Consider the following 15,597-nt stretch of genomic DNA (forward strand, 5'->3'; position numbering starts at 1 on the left):
GCCAATATATACATCTCAACCCCAATTTGGCATCAAATTTAATATGCTGATCCAAACAGATGAGCTAATATTAAAAATGAAAATTTATACATGAGCCCCAAATAATCAAGTGGGTGGTAAGGGCTATATAGAAAAGGTAGTAAAACACCTGCTCCAGGATTATTTATACAGAGGGCACAATGTACATATGAATGATTTTTATAATAGTGTACCTCTGACCGATAAATTGTTGGGAAGAAAAACTTCTGTAAAAGCAAACTGTAAAGGAAATCCAGTCCATATTGTTAATAAAAAAAATTTCAAGCGGAGAAATTGAGCAAGGTTACACCAAGAAAGGTATCTGCTGTTTATTTAAGTGGCATGAAAAATGCCAGATAATAATGATTTCTTCTCAACAGTCAAAATCAGATTTGGAAAAGAAAAAGATAAGCCTGAGGTTATCGCAAAATGTAACAAAAGTATGGGGGAATTGATTGAGCAAATCAACTTGTGGCTTATTACATCCCTAGAAAAAAAAAACTTTGCGATGGTATGCAAAAGTTGCTATTCATATTTCATATGATTATGAATAACGCATATCTACCATATAAAACACATAAGCCTAACAAGAAAATTACATTGTTAAAATTTTGGGATGTGTTATTGAAAAATTAATCTAAATTAACCAACCGAAAATAAGGCTGGAACCAGCAGTTTATAGAGGCATTGGCAAGACCCAAATTAATATTCCTCAGCAAATGGAAAGAATAAATCTGGTAGAAAACCACAGAGGAAACTCTGAGTGTGCACTCAAAAAAAAAAAGTTACCATTGATTCCCAGTATAATTGTTTGTTGTGTCTTTTGCAACCAGCAACCACCTTTGTCTACTTGTTTTGAAATCTACCAAAGTACATTTAGGCTAGTTTACATTTAGTTTAAGCTTTTTATTGTTATTATTTCCATTTTAGTATTGTATTAAATTTACTACTGTTTATGTTATTCCTTTGAACTGGTTTTTCAGTACTGAATTATCATTGTATTTGATGAAGTATTAATGGTTAGTTTGATTATTATAACAAAATTAATAATTACAATTCTGATATTTGTGTTTTTATTTTATGTCTAGCCCAATATAACAATTTACACTCGGTTTTGTATATAAAGTTCATAATATCTAATACACTGCTATTACTGTAGATTGTACAGTATGAATAAAACTAATGAAAATATAACACAACTATTTTGTTTGCTACTTGTCACGTTCTAAGAGATTACCCACGAACAAAAATTTACATTTAAATATAAACAATATAATGTTTATATTTTGATAAAGAATATAAATTACTTCAATGCAACATATATTTCATAACTTAAAAATAATAGCAGACTATATAGGGAAGAACGGATGATATTTAGGTCTGTATTCTGTGGCAGGCAACGTCACTGTGGCATCTTAAATACATTGTTGGTTCCCCCCCCCACAAAAAAGCATTACCAAATTAAAAAAAAAAACAAATATTGGCATTGATAAAGGTCTTAAAGATATGAATTAAAAAAAAAAAAAAAATCAGCCACATTGATAGGCTTCTTGATACCCCACTAGCACTGAACATGTTACAATGTTAGAAATTAAGTCGTTTACTTTTATTAATCTTATACAAAAGTTATTTTTATATTATACTAGGCAATCAGACTTTAACTTATTGTTAATTAGAAGTAAGAAGTAAAAAGTAAATATTGTAAATATTCATTCACTTTAATGGTTCTTATGTATCACGGTAAGCATAAAAGATTTTATTTGTGATTATAATTACATAACCTGATACATCATATGAAAAGTGTTCGTTTTACACACTAGCAAAATCACTTCTTTTATACAAATATGAGCAATATGAAGTAATGAATTGTTCAGTTAATAATAGGAGTGATGCTGTGGTATTCCCATCAGCTAAGTGATTTTTTTTTTCAAAAAGTTTGTTAGTGGAATCCTTTTCAACACATTCATTGTGATTATTTTTCCATTTATTTAAAAAACTCGCTTACATAATATTTTCATAAGACTACAATGAAGGTTTATAACTGAAAAAATTTACATATAACAATCAAAAAGAGATCACATGCATCTTTTAAAAGAAGTGACAACAAATTTGTAAAAATTAAAAATAACGTAACATTATACGATGATTATTATAATTTAATTTTTCTTTAAGAAAATAATTTTATAAAAGGTTCTCTTCATAAAACTATGTTTCAAATTTGTGCATAAAATAAGGAAGGTCATAAAATGTAAACAGAAATATAATCAAAGACAAAAGAAAATGAAGTGTTGCACAATTATCAAAAATGGAAAGCTATCAATTTCAAGTAACATATCTTTTAAAAATACAATCAAAAGACCATTATAATCACTTTCTAAAGTACATTATACTAATAGACTGATTCAGAAAAATGACAAAAATTGAATGTTAGTGAACAGAAGATTATTATTATTATTAGGTACCTGATTTTGTATTTAGATATTAGTTGGATAAATAGAAACAAGTGCAATGATTTTATATTGTATATTTTGTCTCTCCAATCACCATTCATAAATTTTTAATGTAATAATACACATTTTAACTTCAATATTTAATTTTGTTATTATTATGTACATAAACAAACATAGTTATTCAATTTTAGTAATATAAAAAAATAATGATTCACATAACACTAGTATTTAGTTCAAACTTAATGAAACATTTAAGATTTTTTTATTACATCCATAAAATTACACTGAAATATGGGTTGAGCATGTTGTACCCAGTTTTCATGCCACCTTAAATTTTGAAAATTTTGTTCTATATTCTTTCTAAAACAATTATGTCTTTCTTGATCATTTGGAAAATCTTTAAACCATTCTATTAAATGTTCTGCTAATTCCTGTGATGTTGTAAAAACAATTCCATTTTTACCATCTTCAACTAGTTCTGATAATCTGTAAATGTAACAATGAGAAGTATTGATAGTAAGAATTACAAATAATTTTATGGTGGAACTTAATTTTTAATAGTTATGAGAAGCAAAATGTATAATTTATGAATGTTAAAACTTCATTAGTCTATAAATTAGGTAAATCATGATTTATACAAAAAAAAGCATAAGTTTTATGTCTTCCGGTTGCATTATCAAAACATTTGTAGATGATTTGATGTTCAATGCATATCGGTTGAAATTTAAACGACTATTTTGAATAATAAGCATCCCATAATTAAAATGTAAGACGTTTAAAATATGTTTTGTGGTTTTTTTTTTAATATCATATATGAATGTAAATAAAAAATGTTCCACAACTGCAAGATTTAGCATGTTATTCATGCTGTTAAAATATGTGAATTAAATAACTGTCATGTATATATAAAAAATACTTGCAATGGCTGAGTTTCAGGTTTTCACTTCATTCTACACATACTTTCTGAGTTAACAGGTTAATGTACATAAATTTTAAATCTATACATCAGAAAATGTGGTTTATATGAATAAAATTTTGAGGCTCAAAAATTTCCAAAATTACTACATCATTTCATTGAAATTTAGATATGCTGTAGTAGTATATATGAAAATTTGATGAAGATTAGTAAAGTCGGTCTTGAGTTACACTCATTTAAAATCCAAAACATTTGAGCAAGAACCGTGTTTTGCTAACATGGTGCAAGCAGGAATGTTGTGTTTCTTTATTTGCAGTATCTATTGTTAGCAATATTGTTCAGTGTACTCCAGTAGTGTTACCTACTTTGAAGGTCACATTGACCAGGTATGTGTTTGAGCGGGGTAAAAGGAAGCAAAATAAAATAACAAAAAACGTATCTTTTTGCGCAAAAGTTTTTCTTTATTGCAGACTCCCAAATAACATCATTACTATAAAGATGATTTAAATGGTTATCTACTTTTACTGAATTTCCTGGAAAGGTGCTACATAGATTTAAGCCAGGCGTCTTAAAAACTGCCCAGTTCAACAGGATCAGAAACACAGAACTGAAGTTCAACCAACTTTTCAACTTAAAATTATCATAACATCTAATTATTAAAAATGTAAGCTTATTTAGTTACATATTCATAAATTAAATAGAATTATTTATACTTACGCTTGAAACTTATAAGCAGCTACTGGTAAACCACACCCGAACATGTCGACTACTTTCATTGGTAAATCAAGGCCACTAGTAGAAGTATGCAAACAGACACCTAAATCTGCTGAACCTAACATGACAGGATAATCTTCAGGTTCTAACCAAGGTGTAATAATTGTCACTCTTTTCCAGTTATAATCATTAATCAGTTTATTATAATAATCTTTCAGTGGACCTTTACCAGTGATAACACAAATAAGATTAGGTAATTCAGTTACAGTCGAGTTGTATTCTTTAAGAGCTGATAAAAGTATAGAAAAATCTTCATCTTCTGTCCAACTTGTACTCGATACTAAAAGGGCTGGTCGTGATTGTTTTAACGCTATCAAACCGTTAGGTAAACAAGAAGTAAAAACTGTTGAATTCTCAGAATTAGTAGTTGTGGCAAAAACTGGATACTGTTTACTTAACTTTTTGAAGAATGCATGTTTAAAATGAAGTGGTGTAGATGAAAAAGAATCAAACGGTCTGTCATACAGAACTATAGTAGATCTAAAATAAAATTTAAAAAAATTATGTTAAATAATTACTTCAAATACATAGAGTACAAGATAACTGGAGTATGACTTGCAATCACTATACTTTATTATATAATAATTGGATTTTTGTATATTACATTTAAATATAGTACAGATTTTTTGTTTTAATAATATAATTAATATTAGCTAATAAAACTGAAAGATTGGTTTCCTTATGCTAGTAACAGTACATATGTTCTAATTTTAATTATAGTTTTGTCTTTTACTGGGATGTACCAATACAATTCAGTTTGTTAAATGCACTCAACTCTCAATATATATAAAAAAAAAAAACACAAAGTGGGAAAAACAACTGAAATTATACATTGAACTTTTTCTACATTGAATCATTATTAAAATGGTTCAGTAAAATGAGGACTACAATAACAATATATGAATAACACGTATATTATTAGCTGTTTAATCTTTTAAACTCAATAATCTGATAGCAAACAGCTTACTGAATGTCAAGAGTGAACCAGCTGATTGAAATAAATGAAGGTACTAGTAATGTAATATTCCAGTATGAAGAATAAAAATAAAAGATAATTTCATAATGAATTAGATGTATGAAAATTTATCATAACTGAGAGCAGTTTTTTTTTAATGAAGATTATAATTTCCATCTGAAAGCTTAAAATTTAAACCAGAAAATCGAAAAACAATGATGTTTCACTCAAATGAAAAAAGCAATATTAAATGGAAATTATTCATTAAATGAAAAAGCCAATAAATATTAAAAAAGTGGAAAGTATTAAGAAGGAAGCAAAATGGGTCAGTTTTGATAGTAAATATAAAAGCTGATTTAGCATTTTCTCCATTAAGTTTATGCTTAAATAAAATTTTTTTCAAGTTAGTAAAAAAATTGTAAATTTAATAATTAAACAAAACACGTTTAACTTTGAAAATTTAGTTTTTAAATAGTGAGGCAATAAAAGTTACAACAAATTTTATGATAATTATAAGAGGAATTTGTTTCAGAAACATCAGAAAATAAAAATTAACTCATTAAAAAAATTTATATTTTGATAATTTACTAGTGAAACATACAAATTTTGCTGTACTATATCATTAACATCTAAAACTCCTTTTTTTCATTTAATTCCTTCCTATACAATAATAATATGGCACGTTGACAGTTAAAAACTAAAGATGGGAAATGCTTTCTGGCAATGGGAATTTTACATATAAGTAAATATAACAAGCCATTAAATCCGTAAACAGCTAATTTTTAGTTTGATTGGCTTGAAAGTAGTCAAACTATATCTTATTCAGATAGCTAATTGCGTTCAAGTAAACAAACTGCACGTATGAGTGTTCAGGTGGCTGATTCACAAGCATCTCTGTAAATCTTGATGCATATAAAAGAAACTATGTGATGGTAATATTCAGTAACCACATAATATTATATTTTAAATTTAAATAAATTATGACACTTTATTTGAATTATAAAATTGTCAACTGTCCACAAACAGTAAAATTTCACTAATATCTTAGATTAAATTTCAATGATAACAAACAAATAATAAATTCAATTCAGTTTTTATCATCTGATTGTGAGAAATCCTTAGTATTGTCAGTATTAAAAGATACAACGGGAGGCTCAATTTTGTTTTCCATTATATTATCCAATTCCCAATAATTTAGTTCAATAGCATCTGTTACATGTTTTATACAGTTTTTCCATTCCTGCTGACTGTTTTATCAATTGTTTTTAAGCATAAATTTTTAACATCAGATATTTTAAAAGCAGTATTTTCTGATGCTACATAATTCTTGATTTGTACCCAAATTTGGGTTGAGTATAAAACGATAGGAAGGTAAATAAAGCACGATTTTTACACTGGATTTTGTTAACTCATCAATTTTATACATATTAAAATTTCTTTTAATTTGCAAAATCCCTTACAATAATTAGATTTTAAGTTCATCCTCTTCAAAAATCACTTCTTTTAATTAAGCTGCATTTTGATATCATTCTTTTTCAAAGATAAGGCTGGAATTCTTTCCTTATTACACGAATGATAAGGAGCATTGTCTAAGGCAATAACTGAATTATCTTTCAGAGGAATTAAAGTATACTTTTTTACACATCACGTTTTTATTGAAACTATCAACTTTTTCTTCAATTGGTCTGAGGGGTTTTGTTTATTTTTAAGAGACCATAATTCATAAGTAGATTCATACTCGCACATCATATTGTACACTAAAGCAGCATAACTTCCATTTATGTTAGCAGTTTATTAACAACATCTGAAATCACCATTATCAGATTGCTCTGCAATTCACTTTTGTAAGTATTTAAAATGATGTAGTTTTCTGCATGACTTAGGGCTTTCTCGTGGCCTTTTTTCAGAGGGGATATCAGTAATCGTGTACTTTGAATTGGTATCAGACATGGTATCAAAATAATGGCAGAACTCAAGTTGTACAGACACAAATCTAGAAGTACACTACATACACATTCCAGTAAACTTAAAAAAACTGCATTATATTAACTTTAAATAACATTAGAGTAAATAAATAAGTAACAGAAACACAAAAATTGAACATGAGAATAAAAGTGTGTTCATGTGAAAAGATCAAGGGTTTTAATAGTTCTGAGAAGACATAACATTATATAAACATTTGATTACATGACTACTATATGACATATCAATTATATGGTGACTAATATATGACTAATGATTATAGTGTTGTAAATAGATATGGCCACGTTGTATATTGGCACTAACACAAGGGACATGACTCAGCAGAATCATGATGAACTCACACAAAGGCAATGCTTGTTTATACTTCACTCTATAAGCTAACTGAATACAGCAAAAAGTATCTGATATAGAAATGCTTAACTATATGATGAATATGGCACTAGAATTTCAAGGCCTGTGTAGTAATAGGTTTATTTAGTTCCAAGTTTTGTTATCAATTTTTATTTTTTTGAAAAGTTTATTTTCAAACAAGTAATTGCTTCTAAAATAAATTAAAATGCAGATTTTTAAAAATCTAATGTTAATTTTGCTCTGTTTTATAGTTTGAATTTCAATTAAGAATTACTTCTTGATACATAAAACTATTAATTTGTAATACCAAATTTATAACATTTTTAAAACAAACATAATAATGCTTTCAGCCACCTACACAGTCATTCTCAGTGACTACTGTTGTACTAGTGAAATTTTTGTTAGAAGACTTGTGGGCAAAAGGTGTTTAGATTTAAATTATGCCTACTCATTGTTGTTTTGACATAATATTTAAATTAAGATTTTTTTTAGAGGTGGAGGAACCCCATTTATGGGTGCCTAACCAGTGTCGGGCTCACTAACAGGTTCTGCAGGATTTGGTTAACAGGCATTTCTCCTGCCACCACCCATTCGGTCCCCCTAGAGCATATGACCAAATGTCTGTGCCAAAAACAGCTTGAGATCAACTATGGCCAGAGCACCTCCTTTCCTGTCACGTACTCCAATGAAGCTGTTCCTGTAGGCCAACTTCAACCAATCCTTTTTGCTGATCCATTGGGACATCATTATCCAATCCATCAGAGATATGACACCCTGTGTCCACTGTCCACTGTAGTTTATGTAGCTGCATCTGATGTGTGCTTACTCTCAGCCGACTTGGGAGCTGTGGTACCCACTAGCCTTCTGAGTTCCTTCAAGGTCACACCGAGGTCCGCCTCCATTTCTTCGTCTTCATCCGTGGAAGATTGTCGCTGTTGCCTGGGCCTTTTGACCCGCTTCCTATGATCTGCACTAATTCTTTGTGCCACTGGTGGCAGCCTCACATCCATGGGAGCCTGCGTCAACATGCCAACCGCACCCTGCGCCACCATCACCCCAGCAACATCCTTGGCTTCTGGTGCTGCTCTCATCACTTGCCCAGATCCTTCTTTCATCCGTTGTCAGTGGGGAAAAAAAACGGGTATTGAGTCCAAAACACGTAAAATGATACAATTAGTCAGTTGAAATATGACAAGGTCAAAATGTAAACAAAGCAATAAAAAAGTTCTTTGGGAGATCCAAACAGTTGTACACCACCTGCGGGAAAGGTGGCTTATACGCCAGTTCGGCAGGCTAACCTAAACAAAGTCAGCTGTTTACTGCCGAAGCAACTAAATTGCTGCGAACTGTTGCAACAAATGGCCTTTTCTTTCTTTTTTTAGTTTAGCCTCCAGTAATTACAGTTCAGATAATACTTCAGAGGATAAATGAGGATGATATGTATAAGTGTAGTCTTGTACAGTCTCAGTTCGATCATTCCTGATATGTGTGGTTAATTGAAACCCAACCACCAAAGAACACCGGTATCCACGATCTATTATTCAAATCCGTGTAAAAATAACTGGCTTTACTAGGACTTGAAGCTGGAACTCTCGACTTCCAAATTGGCTGATTTGGGGAGATGTATTCACCACTAGACCAACCCGGTGGCTTTACAACAATTGGCCTAGACGATGTTATGATCATGTCAGTGTGATGTCACCTTCTGGAAACTACGTGTTTATAATCGTAACTATTACTACAGTTTAATAAAACCAATAAATATTAAAATACTTAAAAATACTCAATAACTGTCTTTAACTAGTTTAGACCAATTAAATGATTTTCCCGTACTTAAAATAATACACTTCCTTGCACAGTATACCGCTTATAACACTTCAACACAGCGGCTTCACCACAAATTGAAAAAAATCAAGTAAAAAACAAATCTGTCCATTGTCCAATATCAAAAATAACTAAACACATCCAGAAATCACAATCCACTATAATCCAACATCCGTACCGATAAAGAATCCCGAAAAACCAACCAAAACATATAATAACCACAGAGTGAAAAAACAAGACTTCTCCCATATGAGTTCCCAACTTGACTAAATCATTAAGATTTGGCCCTACATTTTATATGTTTTAAAATATAAAATTTGCTGTTAATATCAATTGATTTGATTGTAATAGTAGCAGGAAGTGTTAATTAAGACTGCTTTTATTTGATTATTGTAGCTTGTTTGAAGTTTAATCCCATTTGTTAATATAGAGGATTTTATCATGTAATTTGGTGGCATGGTGTAATAGCTTACGGTAGTGGCCAGCAAGAGATATCCTAATGAGAAAAATCCTCTTACTAGATAGCATTGGGTGAAAGCAAGTTCATCAACAAGAGCTTAGTGGATCAACAACATTTAGCTAGCTAGCTGGTCATTGCATTATATGAACTGACTGACATGAGTCTAATCTAATGCTTGAGAGCTTGATGATGTTCAACAGCTCTGAGGAATGCAAAAACAAAAAGCAGTAACACAGACCACATGCAACAAAAATTTGCCAATCATTGGTTATTGTATGAATATTATGAGAATCTAAAAATACTTCTTTGCATGTTTTACCCAAAACAATGATAAATGTTTAAATATTCCTCTCATCTATTCTGAAGAAACCTCTCCTTTTCCAGATACTATGGTTAAAATTACTGTCTTTTGACATTTTATTCTATCTACCTCCTTTCAACATTAAATTATCTTCGTCGCCGCATCCTCCTTGGATATATTATTTAAATGATTACAAAAATAATAATATACATTTATAAGTGGAACTCAAAATGCCTCCTAACAATTGTTACAGTACCAGTTGTAGAAGATTACTGCAAAAGGAACTGGAAGCAATATCATGAAAATTTTCTAACCTAAAACAAACATGGATTTGTTTATATCAAAAGTAATGTTTTGTATATTTTCACCTCTAACCATCGTAGATAAGACATGGTTTTACAACTTATAATGTGATCAGGATGGCTTCAAGAAAAATGTAATAGGTTGGAAAAGTAAGAGATTCCAAAATATAATAAATATTGGTATTCAAATATTAATGTTTTTAGATGGTAAAAGTGCTTTAATCTACAAACAAGTTTTAGAAAAATCATACATGCACATTACTCTCTTCGCATGCACTGAATTACTAAAAGCCTTAACTACAAAAATTTAACCAGATAAAAATAAATATTGACCTCTTTTAAGTTGCCAAAAGAAATTAGAAGACTGGGGTGTGATTAAATTTAGAAAATGACAGGTTTTATTTTGGGAAAATTACATCAAATTTTTTTATAAATGAAAGGATCAATCACATAGTAATTTAAATAGTAACCAAATGTTTCAAACATACTTATAATACATAAGCTAAAACTGTTCAATAACTTACGTTATATCCCATCTTTGTTTCAAGTCTTTTCTCATGGCTTTTGTAACACAGAAGTTGAAATTTGCTTTTCTACCAAAATAGCCTTCAAACCAGTTAGATATACGAACAAGTTTATGTTGTTCACCTAATGTTACGGCCATATTAGTAAAACCATAGTTATGCCAATCTATCACATATATGGAATTGTGCATAACACAATACAACCAGCAGACAGCAAGTGCTGGTATAGCTGGTGGTGTCTGAACTAAAATAAAATGTGAACGCTTCATGAACATAAAGCAAAAGAGAAGAGTAATGACCTGCCATAATGTTTTAAGAATATAAGCAATCAGTCTTGGAACATCTGAAAAAATTGAAATATAATTTATAAAGAATATTGTATATATAATAGAATAGTAAATAAATGTCAAATTATTACAACAAAAAATAAAATAACTAGGAAAAAAGATCATCTGTTAGCTTTATTAGATAAAGTTATTAAAAATATACACAGTACCAATTTAAAATTTTATCATAAAATAATGTTTGGGATTGGCTTTTATAGGCCACATTTAAAGGAGGAGTGATACTAGAATTCCCAAGAAATTTTCCTCTTGACTAGAAAAAAAAAGTAAATGCGTATATTAAAAAGTTAAGGGACAAAGGAGGGGCAAAAATTGGAAATTAATTTTTTTTTAAATATTGGAAAGGAGGGTTTTTTTAATAATGAAGATCCAAAACAAAAAATGTAGTAATTGAATTCAGGATGAAGGTCAGTGTGAAACTTGAAAAATACTGACAGGAAGGGAAGAAGAGGGATGCTAAAGAAGTAACACTGTACACAATTGGCTGAAATTATAAAAAATGTTTACTGGATTGTATTTTGTCACGTCAAAAAGTTTTATTTTGACAAAACAATAAAAAGTAAGTGCATTTAAAGTCACCTACAGAAATAGTAACTGAGGTTTAATAAAGTTAAAAAATTTGGTTATTTTGAATCTTAATGGTTATTATTATTATTATTATTATTATTATTATTATTATTATTGTAATTTTCAAATAAATTACTATTATTAAAGCAGTGATTTTTTCATTTATACATACAGCTTCTTGATGGATGTTTTTAAAAACAATACAATTAGTACCTCATTATACTAATTATGGCTAGTAAAATAATGCAACAACTACACATTTTAATTAATTACGCTTAGGCGTACTCTTGTATTTGTAACTGTGAACACATCAATGCACTTACTTTTCATTATTTTCAATTATGCATGAATTAATTAATTTTCAATTACGCAAATTTAATACAGCGAATTATTCCATTTTTTAAATTTGTATTATTAATAGTCTTATCAGTTTATGAACAAAAATTAAAAAAGTAACCTTACAGACAATACCCAAGAGATAAGTTACATCACAATATTATAATTTATTAAAGAGAAAACTTACAATTGTGAAACGGTGGGCAATCCCGTAACGTTTTAATAGTAATTTTTTTATTATCAGTAATTTCTTTAATAGGTTTTGAGCCTTCATAACCTACAATCTGACATTCATAACCTTGCGTCGCTAAAGTAGCAGTATGATATTGCATTCGTGGACTTCTACCAATATCTCCGAGGACAACTATTGTTACTACTACCATATTTATTTAGAAAATAAACATGTACCAAATTTATATAGAAATTTACATAAAAAACATATAAATACCAATGTACAAAATTTAGTCACGTAAACAAAATTTTGAATTTATGCATCACTAGCGAGCTCTACCTCTTGTTTTATAATTGCACGGTTACCTCATCACGTGTTGTAAGGTTAGTTGTTTTGTATTTGAAAGTAAAGTGTTATTGTTGATGATTTTAGAACAGCGTTGAAGTCCTTTTTATTGCTATTTTAATATCATAAGTGTTTGAAATGATTGAAGGCGAACTTTGCGGTTATAAAGGTAATGCAGTTTCAATTATTTTGTGCTATAAATACCAATTTTTGCGTAGTTACTCTTTCATTTTAGTTGTTAATTGTATTTTATAGATGTATTTGTGCGTTCTAAAGTATCCGACCTAAATAAATCATCAAAAAGATGTGAGATCCTCAATTACATTTTGAACAACACCTTAGTTATTGATTTATGTGTTTTTAACTGTAGTTTTAACATTTAAGTTTCACTAGGAGTAACATGAAGCTGGGAGTATACATCACATTATTTAAAAGATAGGGATTTCATTTTGGCGTTATTTAAAAAATAATGATTTTTCAGGAATCAAGTCTTTTAAATCAAAATTACCACGAAATAAAATCAGATCTTAAAGATAGAAGAAAAAATTAAGTTATGTAAGAAGTTTGAAGGCAAAAATTGTTTGTATATAGTAAAATGAAACAAAATATAATGCCAATTTTTGTTTGCAAGTTCAGGTTGTAATCATTTATTACAATGGAAAATATTTAATTGATTTTTGTAAAATATTGAGGTATTGCTCAGTAGCTTTGGTGTTATGACTAAATGTACAGAACCTGAAAAAAATTTAATATTGATTGACATGTAAAAGAAAGCACTTGAATCAGTTTCCAATAACCAGTGTACCAACATTAAACTTTGCCACGTTTGATATAGTTGTATCAATCTTTTGTGTGAGGAAATACAAATACATCCTTGTTTTTAAAAAAAATAAAATCATACTATACTGGAAACGAATGAAGGTAACTAGAAATTTTTGGTTTGTTTCTTTTCTTCAGTTGTTGAAAAATGATGTTTAATGAAATTAATAACAATATTACAATTCATTTACATTCATACATTTCATCCTCAGAAGTAATATCTTAAGTGGTTCCGGAGACTAAACAGAAAAGAGAAAAAAATTAATAATATAATAATTGATAAAAGTTTATTTTATGGGGAATAATGAAAACTGCTAAAGAAATCTTATAGTTTGATTTGTTTACAATAATACATTATATAGATTACGTCAAGATTGGGAAGGGCTCTGCTTCTCCATAAATAAAAAAGGAAATGCCCCACAGCATTGTCTGGATAACCCAGGAAAACGGGTGAAACCTTTATCAGAGCAGCTATTACAAAATACACAGATAATTATAAAATAAAAATTTAATTTAATTAAAGTCTATATTAATTATTTAAAATATAAATGTGTGAAATAATATTACAACAAATGTGGGAGAATCTAAATAAATAAAATTACTTTAAATTGAATCATCAGAAAACCATAATAAAAATTATTTAAGCTTATATCTATATACACATTGAATGGAGGTGCAAAAAATGTTAGGATTTTCTTATTCAAAAATTATTTATTAGTATTGTTTTAAATTGACCCAACTTGTTGGTTGAGTGGTTAAACTTGTCATTGTAAAATCAGCTAGTTTTCAAAGTTGATAGTTTTTGTAGTTTCAAAGGCAGTTGCTTTTATATGGATTTGAATACTAGACTGGATACCAGTATTCTTTGGTTGTTGAGTTTCAATTAACCATACTTCTATGGAGTGGTCGATCTGAGGCAGTTCAATACTATATGTTTACCAGTACATTTTACATTTATATTGGATTACATCTGCAGCTATGTCAGTCCTGGCAAGCTGGTAGCAGTGATTGCAGTCACTAATCTATCTGTACACATGCACATCCACACCCAGCAGTAGCTAGAAAACTGGTTGGAGAAAACTAGTATTTTCAGATTGCATCGCCAAATAAAATTGTTTTTATATAAAAAAATCATTAATTTTATTTAAAATAAATTTGTGGGAAGATTTTTTCATGAGAAAAAATGATTTTATTACAAAATTTAATTTAATTTTAAAATGTAAATGTTTCTAAAATAATAATTTATTGCACCATGTAATACTGCATAAACTGACAATAAACACACATGTTTACTGCATAAACATTTTGATTGTGAGCATGTCTTAGTTAGTTTTCTGAATCGTTTCCTGGGTATGTAAATGTAGTGATGTTTTAAAAATTAAAAGATAATAAATTAAAGCATTTTAATACTGGATAATTTCCCAGCATATCCTACAATTACTTCACTTGTATCCACTAATGGGAAAGTTAAAGCAATGTTCCCTCAAAAAAAATATGACTGCATTAATTCAGCTTATTGTACAAGGCATATTCTTATATTTATTTTAAAGCTTATTGTAATGTATGAGTTGTTTAAGTTGTTGTCCTCTGATATTAAGTTACAAGTTTAAAATATGAATTGCATTTTCGTTACATACACTCTTTTAAACAGATTGTCAGATCTCGCAGGGCTAATTAAAGTATGAATAGTCTGTTGTGTTGAATCTTAAAATAATTTCAGATAAAAACCATTCTCGAACCATATAAACAACTTGCTTTTTAAAATCTAGCCCATATTATTTATTAAAAAATGACAAAAAACAACTATTGTATCAAATGTTCATTCCCCTTTATATATGCATAATGTACCTAAGTATGCTTATAATGTACATCTAATCGTGTTTCCTTTTGGTTCTAGAACCATTTGGGACTAATGTAGGTAAAACTTTATTGAAATTAAAATAATTTGATTATACCAGTCCACAAAAAAAAAAACAAAACACTCTTTTCTTGTAACATCAATCAATGAAGTAATCTGTTCGTAATTGATTTTATAGTTTCAAAAGACTGTAACACATACAGTTTTGTTGTAAGTAATATTGTACCCATCTTAAAAATTGGTAAAAAATAGTAATCAGAACAGTTATTTTGTTGAGTAACTTATTTTACCTACCATG

General features: G+C 29.0%; 2 protein-coding genes across 4 annotated transcripts in view; one reads left to right on the forward strand and one right to left on the reverse strand.

Moving 5' to 3' along the window:
* Positions 1-2,526: 2,526 nt before the first annotated feature.
* Positions 2,527-12,488, reverse strand: Alg1 (ALG1, chitobiosyldiphosphodolichol beta-mannosyltransferase). The gene is made up of 4 exons (XM_075368805.1): positions 12,293-12,488; positions 10,859-11,201; positions 4,102-4,638; positions 2,527-2,954 (listed from the first exon to the last, which is right to left on the reverse strand). Exons 1-4 carry the CDS (start codon positions 12,486-12,488, stop codon positions 2,720-2,722), a joined length of 1,311 nt encoding a protein of 436 aa, XP_075224920.1. The 3' UTR covers positions 2,527-2,719.
* Positions 12,489-12,526: 38 nt separating this feature from the next.
* LOC142326364 (ribosomal RNA-processing protein 7 homolog A) overlaps positions 12,527-15,597 on the forward strand; it is a 35,400-nt gene continuing 32,329 nt past the window's right edge. Inside the window, exon 1 of one of the 3 annotated variants that reach the window (XM_075368807.1) lies at positions 12,527-12,660. Coding sequence is in view for 1 of the 3 variants with exons in the window: in XM_075368806.1 (XP_075224921.1) it covers positions 12,761-12,791 (31 nt within the window). In the remaining 2 variants the exon portion in view is untranslated. Of the gene's footprint in view, positions 12,792-13,249; positions 13,544-15,597 lie in introns of those variants that run through there. The other 2 variants (XM_075368806.1, XM_075368808.1) reach the window with 2 other exon arrangements.

Source organism: Lycorma delicatula, chromosome 6 (genome assembly GCF_047948215.1).
Source record: "Lycorma delicatula isolate Av1 chromosome 6, ASM4794821v1, whole genome shotgun sequence".
NCBI classification, from domain to species: domain Eukaryota; kingdom Metazoa; phylum Arthropoda; class Insecta; order Hemiptera; family Fulgoridae; genus Lycorma; species Lycorma delicatula.